The following is an 18,328-nucleotide window of genomic DNA, read 5'->3' as shown; positions in this document are numbered from 1 at the left end:
GTTTACAGGGCTACAGGTGTAAAGAAGACTGAGTGAACAATAAATGATCTGGGGCGCGCGAGGTGAGTGCTGCGGACAGCTGGCTTGTAGGTTACAGGTGTAGAGAAGACTGAATAGACATTAAACTATCTGGCGCGCGCGAGGTAAGTGCGCTGGGGACAGCTGGCTTGTAGGTTACAGGTGTAGAGAAGACTGAATAGACAATAAACTATCTGGCGCGCGCGAGGTAAGTGCGCTGGGGACAGCTGGCTTGTAGGTTACAGGTGTAGAGAAGACTGAATAGACAATAAACTATCTGGCGCGCGCGAGGTAAGTGCGCTGGGGACAGCTGGCTTGTAGGTTACAGGTGTAGAGAAGACTGAATAGACATTAAACTATCTGGCGCGCGCGAGGTAAGTGCGCTGGGGACAGCTGGCTTGTAGGTTACAGGTGTAGAGAAGACTGAATAGACAATAAACTATCTGGCGCGCGCGAGGTAAGTGCGCTGGGGACAGCTGGCTTGTAGGTTACAGGTGTAGAGAAGACTGAATAGACAATAAACTATCTGGCGCGCGCGAGGTAAGTGCGCTGGGGACAGCTGGCTTGTAGGTTACAGGTGTAGAGAAGACTGAATAGACAATAAACTATCTGGCGCGCGCGAGGTTAGTCGCTGGGGACAGCTGGCTTGTAGGTTACAGGTGTAAAGAAGACTGAGTGAACAATAAATGATCTGGCGCGCGCGAGGTAAGTGCGCTGGGGACAGCTGGCTTGTAGGTTACAGGTGTAGAGAAGACCGAGTAGACAATAAACTATATGGCGTGCGCGAGGTAAGTGCGCTGGGGACAGCTGGCTTGTTGGTTACAGGTGTAGGGAGAAAAGACGATATTGTAAGTTGTAGTAGACCAAAAAGAACAGAAGACCAAACTAGTGCGGCCAGCTGGCGTGCGTGAGGTCAGTGCGCTGGGGACGGGTGGCTTGTAAGTTACAGGTGTAAAGAAGACTGAGTAAACAATAAATGATCCAGCGAGGAGTAGGTGACTAGACTGGAAATAGGTAGGTTGTAGTTGTAGAACGAAAAGAAGGTAATATAGGATTTAGTATATCAAAAAGAACAAAAGACCAAACTAGCGCGGGGACCTGGCGCGCGCTACCTAGGATTAGTAGGTGTAGGAAAAATGGAATAGACCGAGAAACATCATCACAAGAAGACTGAGTAGACCTGAGTAGACCGACGATAGACTGAGTAAACAATTAATGATCTGGCACGGAATAGGTGAGTAGAGTGGAGATAGGTAGGTAGAAAACACGGTAATATGTTATAGACCAAAAAGAAGAAAATACTAATGACAACATAATCGAGAGACTGAGTAGATGGAAAACGATCTGACGCGGGCTAGGTGAGTAGACTGAAAGTAGTGGTAGGTTACAGTTGTAGGAAAGACCATGAATTTGGATGAAAAGGAAGTAGACTGAAAAGAACAACAGACCAATGCTAGGTTATAGATGTAGGGGAGACTTATTACATCAAAGATAGATAAGAAATTTAAAAATAAAACTGAGAAGATCAAAGATATGTGATACAACCAAACGGTGACCGGTGATCAAACGGTAGAAGATATCAGGTACTTACTTAGTGTGTCAGTAATCTAGGGAAGACTGAGTAGACGAAAAAACTGAAAATGGCACAAGAGACTAGGTACGTAGGTAGGTATATAGGTTACGCCGGAGGTAAGTAATAGTGAAGATGTAGACCGAGTAGACCGAATAGGATGACGAAAATTTTGTATAAAAAGAAGAATTATTTTGCTTATCAAACTCATTTGTTTCAGGAAACTCATCACACCGCAGAATGTCAACTGCCGGGACGCGCACGGAAGAAACTCAACACCTCTGCACCTTGCTGGTACATGCATAATTTTTTTTAATGAATTTCTTGAGAAAGAAAATATTTGATAAAATTTAATTAATATAATTATGTGTTACAACCGTGACTTTCGAATTAAATCAACCGTAATCTTTTAGAATTAAATATATATCATCCAGCCCACATTAATGTAACCCGCTGGACCTCAGCTTATTTTTAATGGTAACCCCCCGTTTGTGTCCCCCCAGCTGGTTACAACAACCCGGAGGTCGCAGAGGCGTTACTCGCAGCCGGCGCGGCGGTATCCGCGCGGGACAAGGGCGGTCTAGTCCCCCTCCACAACGCCGCATCGTACGGCCACCTGGAACTAGCGGCGTTGCTACTGCGCGCCGGAACACCCCCCAACGCGGCGGACAGGTGGGGGTTCACGCCGCTGCACGAGGCCGCGCACAAGGCCCGCACGCAGCTGTGCGCGCTGCTGGTGAGTGTCCCCCGTGTCCCCCCAGCCCTCCCTCCGCACTACCCCCCGCGCGGCGGACAGGTGGGGGTTCACGCCGCTGCACGAGGCCGCGCACAAGGCCCGCACGCAGCTGTGCGCGCTGCTGGTGAGTGTCCCCCGTGTCCCCCCAGCCCTCCCTCCGCACTACCCCCCGCGCGGCGGACAGGTGGGGGTTCACGCCGCTGCACGAGGCCGCGCACAAGGCCCGCACGCAGCTGTGCGCGCTGCTGGTGAGTGTCCCCCGTGTCCCCCCAGCCCTCCCCCCGCACTACCCCCCGCGCGGCGGACAGGTGGGGGTTCACGCCGCTGCACGAGGCCGCGCACAAGGCCCGCACGCAGCTGTGCGCGCTGCTGGTGAGTGTCCCCCGTGTCCCCCCAGCCCTCCCCCCGCACTACCCCCCGCGCGGCGGACAGGTGGGGGTTCACGCCGCTGCACGAGGCCGCGCACAAGGCCCGCACGCAGCTGTGCGCGCTGCTGGTGAGTGTCCCCCGTGTCCCCCCAGCCCTCCCCCGCACTACCCCCCGCGCGGCGGACAGGTGGGGGTTCACGCCGCTGCACGAGGCCGCGCACAAGGCCCGCACGCAGCTGTGCGCGCTGCTGGTGAGTGTCCCCCGTGTCCCCCCAGCCCTCCCCCCGCACGGTCCTGGCAGAGCTGGAGGCGCTGCTGCTGCGCGCAGGCACGCCCCCCACTTCCCCCATGACGGGGAAGTCGAAGAAAGGCTTATTTAGTTGAATAAAGCCTAGTTTTCTATTGCAGATGCATTCATTATAATTCATAACTATTGTTTTGAGGCAAATTCTTCTCCAATATACAGGGTGAATTTTTCAAATAGGCCAAATCCGAAACTATGAGGATTAGCGAAAAATGCTGAGTTACGAGGCCGATTTTGATAAAAACTAAAACTGCATCATTAGTTTTTTAAAATATCTTTTTCCTTAGCCGAAAATCAAACGAGTTCATTTTGAAAAAATTACACCCTTTATATTATTCCACTATCTGATAGTGTCGCTTATAGTTTCGATTTTGGTCCTGTATTTCACATAATATTGCTGACAATTACCGTACCCCCCTCCTTCCCCATCTATCGCAGCTTGCACACGGCGCGGACCCGTTCCTGAAGAACCAGGAAGGCCAGACGGCGTTAGAGCTCGCCGGCGCCGAGGACGTGCGCTCGCTGCTGCAGGACGCGATGACCGCGGGCGCCGGGGACGCCCCGCCCCCCGCCGCCGCGGCCCCGCCCCCCCGCGTGCCCGTGCTGCTGCCCAGCGGGGACACCGTGCCGCTCGCGCTGCCGGTGAGACCCGCACACACACACACGCACACACTGGCGCACACCCACACCGCACACACACACACACACACACACAATGCAACACGCGATGACCGCGGGTGGAGACATCAACACACAAGCATGCACGCACGCACACATACACACACATACATATATAGAGAAAGATACACCCACACAATCGCTCTTATATACACATGCGCATACATATATGATATGTACATACGTACACCCTCACATACACTCCTCTTTCAAGTGTCTCCCCCGAGTCCCCCCGTATAACTGTTTGTTTCTTCTGTTCTGTCACTTTTGACAAATTGTTTTCTCTTCCTAGTTCACTTCTGTTTTACTTCCATTCCATCCTTCCACCTACGATCCTCTTTATTCTCTTTCTTAAATTCTTTTTTTGTCTATCCATTCAAAAAATACCAGAAATTTTCCTCTCTGTATTTGATTTTGAACACCAATAAATTCCTTTTATTTTCACCCCTCGTGTTTTCCCACCTATACATCTACGTACACCGTTCCTTACCTCTAATCTCGTTTTCCATTCAAAGTTCGATATGGAAATCCAATAAATTCCTTTAATTTTTCACCCCTCCCGTTTCCCCACCTATACTACTCTCGTTATATTTCAAAGGTAATGCCAAGCAACTACTAAATCCTTCTATCTTTCTCCCCTCCCGTTTCCCCTCCTACACATCTACACATACATCTCTAAACTTCTTTTCCTTTCAAAGGTAATGCCAAGCAACTACTGGGCGGAGGGATCTCGGGGCAGTATGGAAGACGCGGCCGGGAGACCGGCGTCAGCCCTATCGACTTCAGAGAGCTTGCAGACCTTCCTATCAAGGTAAGATTTTATCATAATCTTAATCATATCAATTTATTAAAGACAAAATTTCTTCGATAGTAAAATTTAAATTCTTTGACAAATATTTCGTTATATTTTATTTATATTATATACTACTATAATAACAAAATTCTAACTGCTTTAACAGTAATATTAGATTTAAGAGATTGCTGTACATGTGCAAATGTAATATTATCTCTTAAATCTAATATTACTTATATGTAAGCCAATTATAGAATTGGCTTACATATAAGTATTATCTGTCTGGTTGTATGTTTAATGTAAATGTATTTATATGTTTTGCTATTAGTATGTCTAAATAAATAAAAAAAATCATCAACCCATTACTGACCCACTGCTGGGCCCCGGTCTCCTCTCAGAATGAGAAGTATTAGGCCATAGTCCACCGCGCTGGTCAAGTGTGTATTGGTAGACTTCACATACCTTTGAAAACTTTTTTTTTAAATTTCTTAGGTATGCAGGTTTCCTCACGATGTTTTCCGTCGCCGTATAAGCAAGTGATCATTAATTTCTAATAAGAGAGAGCTTGCAGACCAATCAAGATAAGATTGTATATAGAACTAGAAATAACTTTGATTTAAACAAAGAAATCAGTAATAGTTATAATAAGAAAAAAATAGACTGCTTGTAAATAATGAAATGAAATGATGTTGACTATGTAACTCTCACAATTTAGACGTATTGAATGACACCTTATATGTTAAAATCCGACAAGCTGTTTGGACTGTAGGCTCTGCCAAGGAATGCAATATACACAATCTGATAAAACTAGGCTTTTTCAATAGCGTTTGTTTTATGATATCCAACAATATCAATGTCATTTCCACTTTTATAACTAGCTAACGTGACTTAAATCACATTACATATTAAATCGCATTTTCCTCTGCAACATCGGTCACAAGCAGTTCTCAGTGCTTGAGCGTATTAAGCTGATGTTACGAGATATATCCCTCATAAAACCGCGTTTCCCTCCGCAGCATCGGCCTAGAGCAGCTCTCGTCAGTGCTCGAGCGCGAACAGATAACAGTGGACATCCTGTCAGAGATGTGCCACGAGGACCTGCGAGCCGTGGGCGTAGCGGCGTACGGACACCGACATCGATTGCTCAAGGCGGCGAGACATTCGCTACAGGCGCACTCGGGTGAGTGATCAAATCAAATCACACGTCTTTATTTACCAAATAAGGTACAAAAATCTGTTGAAATTTAACCTAAGATACAAGAATCCTCTTATTTTATCGTTTCGGCGTGCAAATATGGTTTTACATGCTTAATTTCATGTTAATATACTTTGTTTTAATTTATAGTCACATTGTCAATATTACACAATATCTTCACAAGTCGGTTAAAATCACAATCCAAAATTAATAATAATAAGTGATGTGCGTGTGGGATAGTGTAGGTGGGGTCAGGTGGGTGGGGACTGTATTAGATGTGGATGTGGGGAACGTATGTAAAGTGGGATATAATACTACATAGGAGGTATAAGTGGTGGGAAATGTATTAGATGTACGTGAGGGGAACGCATGTAATGTGATGGAATATACGTAGGTAGTATACGAGGTTGTCCCTGTAGTTCCGGGACTAGAATAGGGCTACGGTATCCCCTGCCTGTCGTAGGAGGCGACTAAAAGGGGGCTTCCGGGGTTGCGGACGGCAAAAGTGGGAGCTCGAACCGTCCAGCAAGCGACCCCGGGAAGGACGGCGGTATGTGTGGTCGCATACCGTCGTAAACATACATGGTGTGGGAGGAGCGAAGACTGCTCCCCAGGGTAGAGCCCGTTGGGCATCGCGCTTGGAGGGCTCCGGTTGTGTTCCGTTGGAGATCCCGGAGTTCTCCAACAAGCGTTGAGGACGGCCACCGGGGGGGTTTTAGTGCGGTAAAAATCCAAAAAAAAAAAGGTAGTATACGAGGTGGGAAATGTGTTAGATGTGGATGAGGGGAACGTATGTAATGTAGGAAAGAGAATATAGTAAAATAGGTACAGATGATCGTGGGGAGTTAGAAGAATGAGGGAAATATAGGATTGATATGGGGATTAAAATCGGCGGCTGAAGGCGGTGAGGCATTGGCTGCAAGCGCATTCGGGTGAGTGATGCGCGTGTAGGTGGGGTGATGTAAAGGGAGTGGGGAATGTATTAGATGTGGATGAGGGGAAAGCAATTGTGCACGGGGGATAGTGGGTTGGTGGGGAGATGTGAGTGGGGGGTGGAAATGTATTGGATGTAGATGTGGGGAAGGTATGTAATTGTGCACGGGGAATAATGGGTTGGTGGAAAGATGTGCGGGGGGATGAAAAATGTATTATAATTAGATGAGGGGAACGTTATGTAGGAAAGATAATATAGTAAATAGGTACAGATAAGCGTGGGGAGGTTGATTTAAAATATAAAATAGGGATAAAAAAAATCTGAGCGTAATTTCGACCTATTAATTTTTATTCTGCGGCCCTCGTTTCCAGAGTGGTACGGCGGCACGACACTAGTGGAGGTGCCCGCGGGCGGGGAGTGCGGCGGCGAGGGCGGCGGCGGGGCGGAGGGCGCGGACAGCGAGCACGCGGTGGTGGAGCGCGAGATGCAGGCCTCCGTGCGCGCGCACCGCGACCACGCCGGCGGACAGTTCGCGCGGTACAACGTGGTGCGGGTGAGTGGTACAGTGTGACGCGGGGGAGTGGTACAGCGAGCACGCGGTGGTGGAGCGCGAGATGCAGGCCTCCGTGCGCGCGCACCGCGACCACGCCGGCGGACAGTTCGCGCGGTACAACGTGGTGCGGGTGAGTGGTACAGTGTGACGCGGGGGAGTGGTACAGCGAGCACGCGGTGGTGGAGCGCGAGATGCAGGCCTCCGTGCGCGCGCACCGCGACCACGCCGGCGGACAGTTCGCGCGGTACAACGTGGTGCGGGTGAGTGGTACAGTGTGACGCGGGGGAGTGGTACAGTGTGACGCGGGGGAGTGGTACAGCGAGCACGCGGTGGTGGAGCGCGAGATGCAGGCCTCCGTGCGCGCGCACCGCGACCACGCCGGCGGACAGTTCGCGCGGTACAACGTGGTGCGGGTGAGTGGTACAGTGTGACGCGGGGGAGTGGTACAGTGTGACGCGGGGGAGTGGTACAGCGAGCACGCGGTGGTGGAGCGCGAGATGCAGGCCTCCGTGCGCGCGCACCGCGACCACGCCGGCGGACAGTTCGCGCGGTACAACGTGGTGCGGATGAGTGGTACAGTGTGACGCGGGGGAGTGGTACAGTGTGACGCGGGGGAGTGGTACAGCGAGCACGCGGTGGTGGAGCGCGAGATGCAGGCCTCCGTGCGCGCGCACCGCGACCACGCCGGCGGACAGTTCGCGCGGTACAACGTGGTGCGGGTGAGTGGTACAGTGTGACGCGGGGGAGTGGTACAGTGTGACGCGGGGGAGTGGTACAGCGAGCACGCGGTGGTGGAGCGCGAGATGCAGGCCTCCGTGCGCGCGCACCGCGACCACGCCGGCGGACAGTTCGCGCGGTACAACGTGGTGCGGGTGAGTGGTACAGTGTGACGCGGGGGAGTGGTACAGTGTGACGCGGGGGAGTGGTACAGTGTGACGCGGGGGAGTGGTACAGTGTGACGCGGGGGAGTGGTACAGTGTGACGCGGGGGAGTGGTACAGTGTGACGCGGGGGAGTGGTACAGCGAGCACGCGGTGGTGGAGCGCGAGATGCAGGCCTCCGTGCGCGCGCACCGCGACCACGCCGGCGGACAGTTCGCGCGGTACAACGTGGTGCGGGTGAGTGGTACAGTGTGACGCGGGGGAGTGGTACAGTGTGACGCGGGGGAGTGGTACAGCGAGCACGCGGTGGTGGAGCGCGAGATGCAGGCCTCCGTGCGCGCGCACCGCGACCACGCCGGCGGACAGTTCGCGCGGTACAACGTGGTGCGGGTGAGTGGTACAGTGTGACGCGGGGGAGTGGTACAGTGTGACGCGGGGGAGTGGTACAGTGTGACGCGGGGGAGTGGTACAGTGTGACGCGGGGGAGTGGTACAGTGTGACGCGGGGGAGTGGTACAGTGTGACGCGGGGGAGTGGTACAGTGTGACGCGGGGGAGTGGTACAGCGAGCACGCGGTGGTGGAGCGCGAGATGCAGGCCTCCGTGCGCGCGCACCGCGACCACGCCGGCGGACAGTTCGCGCGGTACAACGTGGTGCGGGTGAGTGGTACAGTGTGACGCGGGGGAGTGGTACAGTGTGACGCGGGGGAGTGGTACAGCGAGCACGCGGTGGTGGAGCGCGAGATGCAGGCCTCCGTGCGCGCGCACCGCGACCACGCCGGCGGACAGTTCGCGCGGTACAACGTGGTGCGGGTGAGTGGTACAGTGTGACGCGGGGGAGTGGTACAGTGTGACGCGGGGGAGTGGTACAGCGAGCACGCGGTGGTGGAGCGCGAGATGCAGGCCTCCGTGCGCGCGCACCGCGACCACGCCGGCGGACAGTTCGCGCGGTACAACGTGGTGCGGGTGAGTGGTACAGTGTGACGCGGGGGAGTGGTACAGTGTGACGCGGGGGAGTGGTACAGCGAGCACGCGGTGGTGGAGCGCGAGATGCAGGCCTCCGTGCGCGCGCACCGCGACCACGCCGGCGGACAGTTCGCGCGGTACAACGTGGTGCGGGTGAGTGGTACAGTGTGACGCGGGGGAGTGGTACAGTGTGACGCGGGGGAGTGGTACAGCGAGCACGCGGTGGTGGAGCGCGAGATGCAGGCCTCCGTGCGCGCGCACCGCGACCACGCCGGCGGACAGTTCGCGCGGTACAACGTGGTGCGGGTGAGTGGTACAGTGTGACGCGGGGGAGTGGTACAGTGTGACGCGGGGGAGTGGTACAGTGTGACGCGGGGGAGTGGTACAGTGTGACGCGGGGGAGTGGTACAGCGAGCACGCGGTGGTGGAGCGCGAGATGCAGGCCTCCGTGCGCGCGCACCGCGACCACGCCGGCGGACAGTTCGCGCGGTACAACGTGGTGCGGGTGAGTGGTACAGTGTGACGCGGGGGAGTGGTACAGTGTGACGCGGGGGAGTGGTACAGTGTGACGCGGGGGAGTGGTACAGCGAGCACGCGGTGGTGGAGAGTGGTGCAGTGCGGTACAGAGTGGCAAGGACAAAGCCAGTCATGATTGTGCAGTCGTCAAGCGCAAAATGCAATACAGCGCTAAAACATGGTGTGGATGTGTAGAGACGGGGGTAGAACCCCGTGCGAGATGCGTATGAGGGAAAAGGGACGATTGTTTAATGATTTTTAGCAGATGTGGCAGAGGGTCAAATGGAGAAATATTATGTAGTATTTATTAAGATGTCTCTTTATTTTTATCGTTGGAAAATGTAATAAAGGGCGTCACATACATTATGTCATCCTATGAGCGTCTTTAATCACTTTACAATACGATATGACCGACCGAAAGAATGAACCTAACCATTCATTTACTCTCGTCCCCAGATCCAGAAGATAGTGAACGGCCGCCTGTGGGAGCGCTACCAGCACCGGCGGCGCGAGGTGGGCGAGGAGGCGGGCGCGCCCAACGAGCGCATGCTGTTCCACGGCTCGCCCTTCATCAACGCCATCGTGCAGAAGGGCTTCGACGAGCGCCACGCGTACATAGGTGAGTGTTGTGGGTGCTGGGGTTGGGGAGTGTTTCCAGGGCAGTTTGGGGAACGCCTCCCCAATTTGGGGAAGAGTGGGGGATAGGGACCCCACTGCCGGGGAAGACTAGGGAGAGGTGCCCCATCATTGGGAAACGTGACCCCACTATTGGGGGACACTGGGGAACACGTCTCCAAAGAGAAAAACACTGGGGGATACGACCCCACCGCTGATGAACACTGGGGAACGTGACCCCACACTGGGGAACACTGGGGGATGCGACTCCACCGCTGGGGAGCACTGGGGAATGCGACCCAAACACTGGGGAACAATGTGGAACGTGACCCTACCACTGGGGAACAATGGGGAACATCCTGTGTGTACATAGTGAGCCATACATAAGATAGTGAACGGTCATCTGTGGGAGCGCTACAGACATTCAAAGCAACATATTACATAATTCCCGTTTTATACCACCAGGGGGCATGTTCGGCGCTGGGATATACTTCGCGGAGCACTCCTCGAAGAGCAACCAGTACGTGTACGGCTTCGGCGGCGGCTCCGGCTGCCCCGCGCACAAGGACAGGAGCTGCTACCTCTGCCACAGGTGAGTTTCTCTTTCCCTATTCCATCTCTCTCCCTCCCTCTGTCACCCCTCTCTCTCTACCTCCTAGCCCCTCTAGAAGGTGGTAGAACCCTTTCTCCGGCGGCACCACCGCCACACCTATTTCTACCTAATAACAGCAGTGTTAGACGTTGCTGTGTTCCGGTTTGAAGGGTGCTTAGTCCTCAGGGGTAGCGGCGCATCTGTGGCCGACCTCGGTAGGAATATCTAATCCTATCTGGGGTTGATTACAGATGTCCATGGGCGGCAGTAGCCACTTACCATCAGGTGAACTGCGTGCTCGTCTGCTATTTTTATATTATAAAAAAATAAAAAAATAAATGGTTAATATTGTAAATAATTAAATGTAAATTGTATAAAAATAAAATATGAAATAATACAATAACGAAATACATTAATAATTTCAGACAAATGCTGCTGTGCCGCGTGACGCTGGGCCGAGCGTTCCCGCTGGCCAGCGCGGCGAAGATGGCGCACGCGCCGCCCGGACACCACTCGGTGGCGGGCCGCCCCACCAGCGGGGGGCTCTGCTACCCGGAGTACGTCGTGTACAGGGGAGAGCAGGTGAGTGCTGGAATAGCCCACAATTTTTTTTGATGTGAAACGTCTATAGCCGCACGTAAAACCGATTTCTGGCGTGGCGACGCATGCCGTGGAGACGCGCCGCCACGCTATACGATGGTATATATATACAGTCTATATGTACGGTGTGGCGCGTCGCCACGCGCAAAAATCGTAATATTTTATTTTATCATTATGACATATTTAGTTCCTATCACAATATGTTCTTTTCTGCATATTACTTTTACAAAATAATGTCGATGTTTCACATCTGCCAGGCGTCCCGTGACGGCTCACATTTTTTATAATATAGGAGTAGCAGACGAGCATGCAGTCCACCTGATGGTAAGCGGCTACTGCCGCCCATGGACATCTGTAGTCAACCCAAGATAGGATTAGATATTCCTACCTGAGGTCGGCCACAGATGCGCCGCTACCCCTGAGGACTAAGCTGGAACGCCTCGGAAAAGTCTGTCTCCCTTACCACACCCTTAAAACCTCAGATAAGAATATCTAATCCTACCTGGGGTTGATTACAGATGTCCATGGGCGGCAGTAGCCACTTACTGTTGGGTTTTTGATTTTTATAATAATTGAATATTAAAGTGTTCTTATATTTTTTTTCTTGTTTCAGGCATACCCCGAATACCTTATCACTTATCAAATCGTCTCCGAAGAGAGCAGTTCCGGCGCGGTCTAATAACAATAAATTAGTTATAAATAATTATACAATTACAATAAAAACAGTATTATTAATGTGTGTATAAATGTGTTTGATGGCGAGAGTATGTGTTATGGTTGATATAAATATATGTATTTATAAAATATAAAATATTAGCTTGTATCCGCTCAGTGGTCGAAATTCGATCATAATTATATTTTTTCTTGATATAAGAGTCTTTTCACCAGATATGTGCGTGGAAGTTGGTAGAACCCTCTGTGGTTCGACTCCGGCGGCACCACCGTCACACCTATTTCTGTTATAACAGCAGTGTTAAACGCTGCTGTGTTCCGGTTTGAAGTGTGGTAATGGACATACTTTACCGAAGCGTTCCAGCTTAGTCCTCAGGGGTAGCGGCGCTGTGGCCGACCTCAGGTAGGAATGTAATCCTATCTGGGGTTGATTACAGACGTCCATACGGCAGTAGCTTACCATCAGGTGGACTGCATGCTCGTCTGCTACTCCTATATTATAAAAAGTCACATCGCACAATTCTGGTGGAAAGGCACACTAAAGCTTGTCAATAGAAACCAAATAAAAAAGCCGTTGACATAATAGAAAATATTATTGAACAGTTTTCTCTGCCTATTTATATATCCTATTATATTTTGGGGTAATTTTAACACTATCAGATAAAATTATATTATAAAATACCTTGTGAAGCAATGTAATTGATGTATGTGTAATATAAATGCAATAAAAATGATAATAAAATAATATGAAAATTAATTTAATTGAGAATCAGACTAAGTTATTTTCAAAGTCAATTTAATATGGTTATTATAAAACTTTCGCTCGCGAATACAGTGTACATAAATATGCTAATCAAAAATCGAAAAATAGATGAACGATTTGAGATTATTACCTTTTTGTAATAATCGACAACTTTAAAGAAGTATAGTCCGCATAAAACTGCTAGTTCGCTCTGTATATAGAAATGAATCGCGTCGCCATAGCAAATTGTATGCCTACACCTGCTCGCAACAACTTCACAGCGGACTAGTAGTTTGGCGCGGACTATACAAAGTAGTATGTAGTATTACTACAATATTTACATACCTGTCGCTTCTTTCAAAATTAAAATATATATGGTTAAATAAAATGTTACGATATGTAGTAGAAAAACATATTTTCTTAATTCAGTGGTTGTAAAGTTAAATTGTATTATATTTTATAATAAATATGAATATTTTTAATATTGCTCAAAAAATATAATAAAATAATGAAAGAATTTTAATCTGGAATAATATGTTTTCTTTAACATTAAAATTCTATAGTCCGCGTAAAACTCTAGTCCGCTCTGAATATAGAAATGAATCGCGTCGCCATAGTAAATTGTATTGTAATTGTACTTATTGTATTGTACACCTGCTCGCAACAACTTCAGAGCGGACTAGCAGTGTGGCGCGGAGTTTAATTGACTTAAATTTGATATAGCATTTCTTCGAAATTATGTGTGAAATTAATTAATGAAATTTGAAAGATTTTTTATAGTTCAATAATGAAAGTGTCAATACCAATTTCTATCTTACAAAAGTATGAAGCTGATGAATTCTAGTTTGTAGATTGTGGAGATACGAGGCGTTCCAACTTAGTCCTCAGGGGTAGCAGCGCATCTAAACAATCTAGGTAGAACTTTAATATTATCTGGGTTTGAATAGCCGTCTATAGCCCGTTATTTATAATCAATCGTTTGTCTATGAAGGATAGAAAGAAATTTTCTGTACCCTTAGTACGAGTTTTTACGTTTGCTTGAAAACGTTCAACTTGAATTCGCTCATATAGTGCTCTCGTGGACCGAAATGAAAATTCCACAGTAAACGTTTAAAAAACGGAACTATAACGCTATCAAAATTAAATTTAAAACGTAAAAATAAATGAATTCTATTTATATTTGTAAAATTAAATGTCGTTACATTGACTATTCAGTTTTTTAAAACTCATAATGCAAAATTTTAGTTCCGATAAGGTCCACGGGGGCGCTGTATGAACGAATACGTAAACGTTGAACGTTTTCGAGCAAACGTAAAAACTCATACTAAGGGTACTGTCTATAAATATCACATTTCGATCTCAGGTAGGCCCGAAAGATAGATTGATTATAAATAATGGCCATAACAGTAGCCACTTACCATCAGGTGGATTGAATGCCGTTGCTACATCAAACCTTATCATCGATTAAACTATTATTTGGTACAATAAAATAAAAGTACATTTTTAGATTAATTCTAATAAAATTGTGTCCATCTGTTTGTAAGTTAGGGTGTATATATTGAATATATTGAATTTATTACTTCATGTGTGGCGGTTTTATGTTGTGATGTGAGTAAATGTGTTTATGAATACAATTTTGGTTTTAAATTTGATATTTTATTTCGTTTTTGATTATTTTCGTGGTTTATAATATAATTATTAAGTAATTTATCTGTCATTACACTAACATTAAAGTTACAAATTTAGTTTTTTTGTGGTTTCTCTCCTATATATCTAATAGCAACATAGGTTAGTATATAGGAAAAGTTTCATCGACAACTTATTTCCCAATTGGTGTTGATTTTTAATTAAAATTTGTAAGAAAAGATATGATCTGAAACTAAATTATCTTTAACTTTATTTCTATATCTTTTTGTCTTAAATCAAAACTAACAAAGTTATAACCTAAATAGATTAAAACTTGGGAGTGCTAAGCAACAACAAAGACAACATTTCAATAAACGAAAATACTTTAATATTCATTAAAAATTGACTAGATACACATCACATCTACAACAATACATACATAACAATCAATCCCTAAGCAACCCCTAAATGCACGACTTCTAAACGCAAGGGTTCAGTTCCCCGGTCATGTTGATGTGAGCACAACTGACCTTCTGCCCTGTAGGGACCGCGATCCTGAATAATTTCCCCTGAGGCATACACACACATACCTTGAACTGTCCCGTGCCCTGACTGTACTTATCTGACTTATTTAAGGGCATTGCTATCGGTAAGTACCTCACATCAACATAAACACCCTCTTTGCCACTCAAAACAACAGAACCGTTGATGGATTTGAGGTAGATGTCCTGGTCAGCGCTCCAGAAGAGTTCTTTGGACTCCATTCTGGTGCCTTCAGCTCCTCGGAGGTGCGCTGATGTCTCCGAGCGGAGAGTGAGGTCTTCGTCAACTGGGCAAGATATGCGTTTGGTTGACACTTGCTGAAATTAGTAAGTGAAATGTAAAGACACTAATTGACCCGGCAAACATTGTGTTGCCATATAAATAAAAAAATGTTAAGGGTGAACAACCCTTATCACTTAGGGGTATGAAAAATAGATAGTAGACAATTCTCAGACCTGAATATGCATATAAAGGTGAAAATCGGTGAATCGGTTTCAGAGGAGTATGGTAACTAACATTGTGACATGAGAATTTTATATTTAGATTAGATTTATGATTAGATTTATGAGATTTACTTATTAAAGTTTGAGAACTGAATGACAAGTTACATACAAAAAATATATTTATCCAATTTGCAAATAGGTGGAGAATTAGCATATATTTGCGTCATAGGCCAGAAGCATAAAATTCTATGGAAGAGTTGTGTAATTATAATAGTGAGATTTTTGATTTTTGGAAATTCATTACTTAAAGAAAGAAATAGTTCAATTTAGAGAGCAAATTAAATCAAAGATGACAAAGCTTATTTTGCAGACTTTCAACCACCACACCTGAATCTAAAGGGTCTGTGTTTTAACCACATTTCTTCCAATTTTTTAATTTTTTATTTATGCAATCTGTTTCATGTGAACATTCAATTTTTTAAGTTCAAAAATATCTGCCAATAATAATAGTGACTACAATAAACTCCATATAAAAAACTACCCCACCTTAGCCAGCAAATTGTTGACCCCATCGGGTATGGTCATCTGAGGGTTGCTGGTGCTGAAGACCAGCTCGCCGGTGTCGGGGTCCAGCAGCTCCAGAGAGTTGACGCCACGAGCGAACACTCCTGATGCGTTCACCACTAGCTTGGTGTCTGAACGGGAGAGCCTGGAATGAAGAGTGCCTTATTGTTACGTTTTAGTTATTTGAAATCTGGATTTTTTTTCTTCAAAAGGTGATGGTAATAAAAATGTCTTCCTGATACATAGATTAGTAAAGATTACTCACTCCTAACTAGAGAATGTACTCAGTTTTGAGAATTGAAATAGTTGCGTAAAAAAGTTTTGCCACGTCTCCGTGTTAAAATATCCCTAAAATATTTGAAATAATTATTTATTTATTATGTAAATTCATGTAAATTACGCAGTATTAGTTATTTATTCGTAAATTTTCTCTAAAAATGTTTTTATTTGTCAAGAATTCAAAAAAAGAACTTACGATAATAAGCCAGTTGTGGCTTCATACAATTTCAAGGCGGCGAAGTATCTTTACTAATCTATGTCCTGATACAACAGAAGAGCTGCTGTGTTGTGGTTTGAAAAGTGTGGTAATACTATCAGACATTAGAAGGTTGTTTTACAAATTTAATTATGAATAAATTCTGCCCAGTGGCAAAATATACACATCAAAAATATTTTATGACTAATATGGACCATGTAACTAATTTTACAAATAAATTGATATGATTAAAATGTTCCAGCTTGGTTCCGAGGGATTTCATCTGTGATTAGCCTACAATAGAATTCTATTTTGTCAACTTATCACAAAAAAGTAAGTGGCTACTGCTACCCATAGACATCTGTGATCAACCCCAGATTAAATTAGATTACTACCCAAGGTTGGTTGAGTTAGATTCCCTTAAGGACTATGTTGGAAAACTGTATCTACTATTGTTTTACAATTTTACGAACCTGGTTTGCAAATTGAATAAGACAGATCCATTATCACTGCTGATGGACATGGGAACGTCCCGGAAACTCTCCAGCAAGCCATCCCGCTTGTAAACATGGTCCAGGTCTGCGTGTCCGAAAAATTTAACCGCATTATGCTCGGGGAGGAACTCCATGCTTTCCATACCTGGAAAATCAATCATATTCACACATTATATATAGAACTAGCTGACCCGGCAACGTTTGTACCGCCTCAAAATCTATTTATCAAATATATTTCATATAAAATATAGCCTATGTTAGATAGTTAATTGTATAGCCTATGTTACCCGTGGATAATGTAGCTTTCGAATGGTGAAAGAATTTTTAAAATCGGTCAGTAGTTTTAGAGTCTATTCATTACAACCAAACAAAGTTTTCCTCTTTATAATATTAGTGTAGATTAAAAATCATATTTTAAAAGATTAAAATAAGTATTTAAACGGTCATGGATAAGACCATGTTATGTACAGTGATACATGAAAAATACAAAATATATATAGATAGAAAAAACAATATAGCATTGGTCAGGAATTGAAAATTATATTATTTTGATTAAAAACGAAATAAATATTTATCGCAGCAATTGGTAGTTTATGAATTTTACACGTAATAATAAATATAAGGATATTGTAGAGAGCAATATTTTTAATTATATATGCATTGTAATTATGTTAAACTAGAATTAAAGAAACTTAAGAAATAGACATATATCAAACATAATGCTTATTGATATTAATAAAATTCTTGCCTGACCAGGATTCGAACCTGAGCCTAAACCCATTGTCGACATAAATTACACTAAATAGGAACAATAAATAATATTTATAACAAGTCTACCTTGCCCAAGTCTCAGTACAGCTAATATAGCGAACGTAAGAATCAAATTTCCTATCGCCAAGACGAACAACAACACCACGAGGGTCCAAAATGCGAAGGTTTTACGCCTTTTATGCACACTTTTAGTCACATCATTCCCATTTTTATCAGAGAAGTTCTTTACGGCACTAAAATTGGCTTTGTTCAAGAAAACTTGACTTTGCGAAGGCGTTTTTGTTATTAAAGCCTTTTCTCCACGATTTCGTTCTAACGTTGTATCCGACATTGGTTCGGAGAGAGGAGAAACACCGCGCAAAGCTAACATTTTCGTTTATTGTCCTAAATACTATGAAAGATCAAAATTACAAAAATAGATCGACATAGCACATAGCACACCAAGTCAAATATTGAGCGAATATCCGCGACTACTATTGGCTAATGATTCAGCCAATCGGAAGCAAGCGGTTTAGCTATGGATTCTGGTTTATTTGCCGATTATATCGATTCTTGGTTATCGATTTTAATATGATAGAATCGATTAACGTTCAGTAACAAAAAATATTAATAGGAACATATTTTTAATTAATAATAATTTCATCACTATAAATATACGATAAATTTATGATTTTAAATATAA

The 18,328-nt window shown here is 45.9% G+C and overlaps 2 protein-coding genes across 2 annotated transcripts in view; one reads left to right on the top strand and one right to left on the bottom strand.

The window, feature by feature from the left end:
• Tnks (tankyrase) overlaps positions 1-13,033 on the top strand; it is an 82,912-nt gene extending 69,879 nt beyond the window's left edge. The window contains exons 15-24 of the mRNA XM_073087124.1: positions 1,809-1,882; positions 2,092-2,324; positions 3,435-3,638; positions 4,373-4,485; positions 5,484-5,647; positions 6,968-7,149; positions 9,966-10,128; positions 10,590-10,716; positions 11,142-11,298; positions 11,930-13,033. Coding sequence (XP_072943225.1) covers positions 1,809-1,882; positions 2,092-2,324; positions 3,435-3,638; positions 4,373-4,485; positions 5,484-5,647; positions 6,968-7,149; positions 9,966-10,128; positions 10,590-10,716; positions 11,142-11,298; positions 11,930-11,995 — 1,483 coding nt within the window. The 3' untranslated portion in view covers positions 11,996-13,033. The remainder of the gene's footprint in view (positions 1-1,808; positions 1,883-2,091; positions 2,325-3,434; positions 3,639-4,372; positions 4,486-5,483; positions 5,648-6,967; positions 7,150-9,965; positions 10,129-10,589; positions 10,717-11,141; positions 11,299-11,929) is intronic.
• A 1,688-nt stretch (positions 13,034-14,721) lies between these two features.
• On the bottom strand, positions 14,722-18,114 carry Scgbeta (sarcoglycan beta). Its single transcript, XM_073087218.1, has 4 exons — positions 17,713-18,114; positions 16,855-17,020; positions 15,889-16,051; positions 14,722-15,216 (listed from the first exon to the last, which is right to left on the bottom strand). Exons 1-4 carry the CDS (start codon positions 18,014-18,016, stop codon positions 14,836-14,838), a joined length of 1,014 nt encoding a protein of 337 aa, XP_072943319.1. The 5' UTR covers positions 18,017-18,114; the 3' UTR covers positions 14,722-14,835.
• Between the last annotated feature and the right edge of the window lie 214 nt (positions 18,115-18,328).

The sequence above is a fragment of the Epargyreus clarus genome, unplaced genomic scaffold (genome assembly GCF_041222505.1).
Source record: "Epargyreus clarus isolate Ecla_fem2 unplaced genomic scaffold, WU_Ecla_fem_2.2 ptg000025l, whole genome shotgun sequence".
NCBI lineage: Eukaryota > Metazoa > Arthropoda > Insecta > Lepidoptera > Hesperiidae > Epargyreus > Epargyreus clarus.
This window is presented reverse-complemented; position numbering and strand designations above follow the sequence as displayed.

Bases quoted from the DNA above. Each gene is read 5' to 3' on its own strand.
- Scgbeta (XM_073087218.1), bottom strand. From the start codon at position 18,016: ATGTTAGCTTTGCGCGGTGTTTCTCCTCTCTCCGAACCAATGTCGGAT. The intron at 16,052-16,854 runs GTTCGTAAAATT...TCTTCATTCCAG, and splicing joins TTATTCAATTTGCAAACCAG to GCTCTCCCGTTCAGACACCA. The intron at 15,217-15,888 runs GTGGGGTAGTTT...TACTAATTTCAG, and splicing joins TCAACAATTTGCTGGCTAAG to CAAGTGTCAACCAAACGCAT.